Source organism: Chlorella variabilis, assembly GCF_000147415.1.
Source record: "Chlorella variabilis unplaced genomic scaffold CHLNCscaffold_16, whole genome shotgun sequence".
Taxonomy (NCBI): Eukaryota; Viridiplantae; Chlorophyta; class Trebouxiophyceae; order Chlorellales; family Chlorellaceae; genus Chlorella; species Chlorella variabilis.
Window position 1 is genome coordinate 303,111 of NW_005435072.1, and position 6,065 is coordinate 309,175.

At 68.7% G+C, this 6,065-nt stretch overlaps 2 protein-coding genes across 2 annotated transcripts in view; one reads left to right on the forward strand and one right to left on the reverse strand.

Annotated features, from left to right (window-relative positions):
• Nucleotides 1–231, reverse strand: part of CHLNCDRAFT_59729 (hypothetical protein) — a 2,656-nt gene extending 2,425 nt beyond the window's left edge. The window contains exon 1 of the mRNA XM_005845789.1: nt 86–231. Coding sequence (XP_005845851.1) covers nt 86–191 — 106 coding nt within the window. The 5' untranslated portion in view covers nt 192–231. The remainder of the gene's footprint in view (nt 1–85) is intronic.
• Nucleotides 232–380: 149 nt separating this feature from the next.
• CHLNCDRAFT_136344 (hypothetical protein) overlaps nt 381–6,065 on the forward strand; it is a gene marked incomplete at both ends in the record, with an annotated part of 8,124 nt that continues 2,439 nt past the window's right edge. Inside the window, 18 exons of the mRNA XM_005845677.1 lie at nt 381–656; nt 830–940; nt 1,057–1,253; nt 1,464–1,618; nt 1,793–1,865; nt 2,054–2,098; nt 2,209–2,321; nt 2,447–2,493; nt 2,624–2,675; nt 2,871–2,928; nt 3,164–3,622; nt 3,823–3,905; nt 4,078–4,244; nt 4,446–4,595; nt 4,766–4,901; nt 5,203–5,259; nt 5,503–5,619; nt 5,845–5,963. Of these exons, the coding sequence (XP_005845739.1) occupies nt 381–656; nt 830–940; nt 1,057–1,253; nt 1,464–1,618; nt 1,793–1,865; nt 2,054–2,098; nt 2,209–2,321; nt 2,447–2,493; nt 2,624–2,675; nt 2,871–2,928; nt 3,164–3,622; nt 3,823–3,905; nt 4,078–4,244; nt 4,446–4,595; nt 4,766–4,901; nt 5,203–5,259; nt 5,503–5,619; nt 5,845–5,963 (2,415 nt within the window). The remainder of the gene's footprint in view (nt 657–829; nt 941–1,056; nt 1,254–1,463; nt 1,619–1,792; nt 1,866–2,053; nt 2,099–2,208; nt 2,322–2,446; nt 2,494–2,623; nt 2,676–2,870; nt 2,929–3,163; nt 3,623–3,822; nt 3,906–4,077; nt 4,245–4,445; nt 4,596–4,765; nt 4,902–5,202; nt 5,260–5,502; nt 5,620–5,844; nt 5,964–6,065) is intronic.

Below are 6,065 nucleotides of genomic sequence, written 5' to 3' on the forward strand. Positions count from 1 at the left end.
GCCCCAGAGGGCTGGCAGCCAGCTGGCGGTGGCGGGACAGCCGAGCGGCGGCGGCCTGGCTGCCCTGCGGCGTGCGCCTACTCACTTGTGCTGATCAGCACCTCACTGTGAGCGCCGCTGGGGCCGGGTGCTGGGCTGGGGCTGCCCTCTCGGCCAGGCGCGGCCTCTGCTGGCGGCTCGTGCGGGGGCATTGCGAGGGGCAGGGTTTGGTGCGCGATGGACGGAGCCCTGCCATTCCGCTTCAATGCCAGCAGCGAAACGACACTTTCCGAGACGTGCTGGGGCAGCACCTCAGCAGGGCCAGCAGGGCCCTGTGGCGTGGCCACATACGTCAAAAACGCCCCTCCCTGCAGCCATCCGGCACAATATATACGCCCGATATGGATCAGCCAGACGGAGACGCCGCAGCAGGCGCTCCTGATGCCACCGCGGCCGCCGCCGCCTGGGCAGCCCCGCCGCCGCCTGCCCTGGCCCTGCAGGTGCATGGGCGGCAGCTGACGGTCCGGGCAGGCCCCCAAGCGGCCTCCCCGCTGCTCAGCGGCCTGCCAGACACCGGCCTGACCGTTCGCCAGGAGGAGTCTGGCACGCTGGTGCTGGGTTTGGCCAGCGGGTCCCTGGGACGCCCCACAGCAATGGCTGACGTTGCACTGGGCCAGGTGGGCTGGCAGAGGGCAGGGGCCCGCCAGGATGCTGCCAGCATGCCTGCCAACGGCCGCCTGCTGCCCTCAGACATCATTAGCAGCGGTCCAAGGCAGTCCAAGGCAGCCAGAGCGCCCGCAAGGAACCTCGCGGCCGCTCGCCGCCGCCCCCGCCTTGCGCCCGCCTGCAGCTGCGCTGCCGCCGCTTCCTGGCGCTGCCCAAGACCTCCCTCTACTGGATGTCTCCCCGCTGGGGCTGCACCGCCTCTCAAGTGCCGGTGCGGGGGCTGGGCAGGCTGCAGGTCTCGCTTGCCATTTGGCACACCTCCGCCTTAACCTGCACCATGCCGTGTGAGGCACATTCGCTTTCCACCCTGCTGCTGCTCACCATGGCCCCGCGTCCCGCTTCATGCTGCAGGTGGAGACTCAGTTCCTGCTTCTGGAGCTGGACAGCAGCGCTGCCGCCGCCGCCGCCGCTGGGGAGGAGGGCACGCCCGCCGCTCCTGACCCCGCCGCCGCTGCTGCGGCTGCGCCCCGGGCCGGCGCCGCCTGCTACGCGCTCCTGCTGCCGCTCATCGACGGCGGCCGGTTCCGCGGCACGCTGCGGCCGCCCAGGTGGGTGGCGCGCCTTGCAGGTGCAGCATATCGCTCCAGCCATCCTTGTGCCGACAACGGAGGGAGGGGTGGCATCTCCCCGCCTTTGGCTGCCTGGGCATGGCCTTTTGTGTGGGATGCCGCACACCACACCACCGCTGCCTGCTGACCACCTGCGGCCACCAGCCTCGTCAGCCGCGCTCGATGCCGCCTGCCGCCTCCTGCCTGCAGGTCCCGGGCGCAGGGGGACTCCCTGGTTCTCCGCATGGAGAGCGGCTCGCCCATGGTGGCAGCCGCCGCATGGCCCTCGGCGCTGCTGGCGGCCGCGGGCAGCGACCCGTTTGAGCTGGTGCAGCGTGGTGTGCGAGTGGCGGCGCGCCTGTCCGGTGTGTGCCTGGGCTTGCTGCCAGGGTCCAAGCATGCGCTTGCGGTTTCTTCTGACACCGAAACTGGGATTGCTGCTGCCACCGCTGCTGCCACTGCCAGCATGTGCCGTGGGAAGCTGGTGCCAAGCCTTTCAGCAACCCGCTGCTCCCTGCCGCACTGGCTGACGCCTGCAGGCACGGCGCGGCCCAGGGCTGACAAGGCTGTGCCGCCGGCTGCGGACGTGTTTGGGTGGTGCACCTGGGACGCGTACGTTTCTTTTTTGACGAGCGTTTGTTTATGCCAAACAGCCGGCTGCCCGGCTGCCCGCCCCCGTGCCTCTCCTCGCATCCCCCAGCCGCTGTTCCCTCCTCCAGCGCTGCCGGCTTGCCATTCCTGGCCCAGCACCTTATTTTCTTGATTTCCATGTGTCTTGCTTCCCTCCTTTCTTCCCGCAGCTTCTACTCCATGGTCAGTGCAGCCGGCATCGCTGAAGGCCTCAAGTCGCTGCAGGCAAGCCCCCACCTGCCTGCCAGCTGCCAGGCACATGCATGGCTAGCTGCCTGCCGCCGCTTGAGGGCACACCATGCGCAAGCGCGCCTCGCTCCCCGAGCAATTGCCCTTCCAACGTCCACGCCGCGCAGGCTGGCGGCGTGCCCGCTCAGCTTCTCATCATCGACGACGGCTGGCAGCGCACCGACGTGGACCTTCCGTACCGCGCCTTGGGTGGGCGGGAACCTGCCGTGCAGCTGCCCGTCGATTGCATTTACCGCGCGCATGGAGCCGCTCCCAGCTTGCCCCCTGACGATCGGTGCTGTTCCTGCCCCTGCCCTTGGCGACCTTCCCCGCAGCTGCCCAGCGCCACCTGGTGGGCCAGGTCAGCATACCGCACACCCAGGTGATGCCCAGCCCCCCCCCACCAGCTCCACTATGATGGCGCCTGCCCAGTTCAATCACCTCCCCTGCCACTGCTCCTCCCACTATCTCGACCCACATGCTTCTTTCCCTGCCCTCCTGCCCTCCTCCAGAGCGAGGTGGAGCTGGAGGATGCTGTGGTGGATCTGGTCATCGGCCCCGCAGGTGCGCGCTGCGGCTCCGATCCGACCTGCCGCACTTTGGCATCACAGCATGCGTGTGGCTGCTGGGGCTGCATACATGCATACTGCGGCCCTAGTGGGCTGGGCTGGCCAGGCAGGGTGGTTGTCTGCGCTCCGGCATCCGGATGTGCTGCCTTGCCATGAACCCCCCTGAGGTGTTGACTGCCTGCCTGTGCAGATGAGCGGGAGACCAACACGAGGCACTCTGTGAACCAGGAGGAAGACGAGATTCTGAGGTGGGCTGCCGCACTTCCCTCTTCCTGCGGCGCGCTGCTGCCAGTGGCAGCTGGCAGCGGGATTCTGGAGGCATGCCTGGGTGCTGCTGTCAGCCCGGCCAGCAGCAGGGTGGGACAGGGCTTGTGCCGGGAGGCTTCTGGTCTGTTCTTTCGAGGCAGCGTGAACTGCTTGCTGTTGTCAATGGGCGTTCAGCGCAGTTGTGAGTTGCACACCACCTCCCCCCCTGCCTCGCAGCTTCACCCCTCGGGCCCTGACGCCGCGCCAGGCCGCCGCCGCCGCCAACCCCTTCGCCCACACCCCGTCCCGCTCCGCGGCGCTACTGTCGCCCCGCCCGCTCAAGCTGTCGCCGCTGCTGGGGCCGCGGCACGCACCTGCCAGCTCCCAGGAGCAGCTGGAGCCTTGGGAGAGCCTGCCTGCTGCCCTGCCGGGTGGCTCTGCGATGGGCGGCAACGCAGCTGAGGCGTCAAACAGCCGCGGCAGCGAGGGCACCACATTCAGCCCCGTGCGGGCCCCAAAGGGCCTGCCGCCCATCGCCGCCGTGCGCCCGCCGCCGCTGGACCTGGCGGGAGGCGTCCCGGTAGCGGGGCCGGTGGTTGGAGAGCCGTGCGCCCTGGAGCCGGCAGCGGCCGAGCCTGAAGACAGGGAGGGGGATGAGGCGGTGGCGGCGCCGCTGCAGGCCGGGACCCTCTTCAGGTGGGCGCCTCATCAATAGCGATTCCACCCTGCTGGCTCGGAGACGCTCCGAGCCTCCCGATCCGGGTCTTCTTCTTCCCTCCTTCCTTCCTTTCTGCTGGCTGTGTGGCGCTTGTTCTGCTGCTGCCTGGACCCGCTTGCATCTGACAAGCCACCGTGTCGCCTGCGCCTGCGCCTGCCCCCTGTGCTTGACGCCAAAGCAGCTCCCTGCGGGACCGCTTCTGCCGCACCGAAGCCGCCGTGCTGCGCATGCTCAAGGCCTGGCTGGATCGGGCGCCTTCGGGTGCGGCGGCAGGCCTGCCTGCTGGATTTTGCGCTTTCAGCAGCTACTCCCCTGCCCCAGCTGCGTCGGCAGGACTGCCTGCTAGGTTCTGGGCTTTCAGCAGCTCCCCCCTGGCTGTTCAGCTAGCGAGCTCTGCTGACAGCCACCGTCCCTGGCCCACTCCCTCCTGCAGACAGCTGGCGCTTCCGCACCTTCACCGCCGCCGCCACCTGCATGCTACGCCCCACGCTGCTGCGCTTCTACGCCTGCTCCACCGAGCACACACGGCGCCTGGCCTCTGTCCAGGCCAACGCCAAGTTCTGCTCCGCAGCGGCGGGGCCCGACAGCGGGGACCTCAACGTAAGCTCTCTGAAGATCATGATAGAAGGCGGCGAGGGAGGGGCTGGCAGCTGCCTGATGCTGCACAATGGGTCCTGCTGAGCAGCGCAGCAGCTCGCGGTCCTCTGCTGGCGCGCCTGCGTTGCCCCAGCCCTGTGTCTTCCCCCACCACCCTGTCACTGGCAGCCCTGCCCTCGCCTTGCCCGCACGTGTGGCCTGCAGAGTGGCTGCGCGTCGAGCGACGGCCTGGCGCGGGTGGTGGCCCACCTGAAGCAGCGGTACGGCCTGCGGTACGTGTACATGTGGCACGCGCTGGCTGGCTTCTGGGCGGGGGTCATGCCGGACGGGGAGATGGGCAAGTACGGAGCCAAGGTGTGTGAGGCGGTGGCGCCGTGGCGAGGTGGTGGTGGTGTGGCAGTGGCGCCGTGGTGGTGGCGCGGCGGCGGCGAGCCTCCACCAGTGCTTCACCGACTGCTGGGCCGGCCGCCAAGCCAACTCCTCATTTTCGCCAGCCAGTCCGTCGTCCTCCGCCTTCTCTACAGGTGGTGCATCCGCGGCCCACCCCCGGCACGCTGGAAATCGACCCCAGCTATGCGTGGGTGCAGAGCACGCTGGGTGGGGTGGGCCTGGCGCGCAGCCCGCGCCACCTGCACGCAGACATGCACGCCTACCTTAGGAGTGAGCTGAAAGGGCCCCTGCTGGGAGTGGACGGGCAGCAAGAGAGGGACTGCGTGTGTGTGTGTGTGTGTGTGTGGCGCTAGTTGGGGCTGTCTCCAGTGAGGGCGCAGGCGGCAGGCGGCACGCTTGAGCAAAAAGCTTGCACCGTGCATGTGTGACATGCATGGTCATCCGTCAGGGCCGAGCCTCCCATGCAGGCTGGGTAGCCGGTGAAAGGCCTGCAGTCCTGCCCAGCTGGCTTACCTATTCACGCCCAAGGGCGTTTTCTTCCATTCTTTCTTCTTTCTTTCTTCCCTTTCAGGCTGCGGCGCGGATGGCATCAAGGTGGACGGCAGGGGCTGGTGGGGCACGCGGGTGAGTGGGCTGGGCCCCAGGCCCGGCCCTCACCACTGCTGTTGCGGGGGCACGGCGGCGCCAGCGGCGGCGCCAGCGGCCACAGCCAGTGCTGCAATGCACACCGCCAGCCAGCGCCAATCGCGCGGGCGCTTGCGGCCTGCTGGAAGCGTGGCTTGCTGCCTGTCCCCGGCATGTTTGAAAAGGAACTACTGTGCATGCGATGCCCCTGGCTCGCCCGCCTGGCTGGAGCCGGCTCCCCCTGCAGGCACCGCCACCGAGCTGGGAGGGCCCGCCCTGGCAGCCGCCTATCATGCCAGCCTGGAGGACTCCGCCGCCGCTGCCTTTGGCAGCGCTGTCATCAACTGCATGTGCGGCAGCACGGGTGAGCAGCACAGTCCGGCCCAGGCTGCGCGCGCTGTGCGCGCTGTGCTGACTGGTGGTGTGGCAGGGCCTTGGCCTGAGGCAGCGCCGTGGCTGGCATCGTAGGCCGGGCGGGCATCCGTGCAGGCCAGCCAGCTGTGCAGTAGCAGCATGTGAGCGGGCCACTGAAGTCTCCCACTGGTACTTTCTTAACTTTCCCCAATCTGTACTGCCCATTGCACCGCAGAGAACCTGTACAACATGCGGGACACCAACCTGGGGAGAATCAGCGACGACTTCTACGTGAGCTGGCAGCTTGCGGGCAGCTGCCGAGCACCCGCGGCTGGCAAGACCCGCCTGCTACTTGTAGGCGCTGCCAGCTGCCACGTGCTGTGCCTGCTGGCCTCCCCGCCTCCCCACCTGCCAGCGCGCCCCCCCCGGCCCCCCCCTTCACACACACACACACAT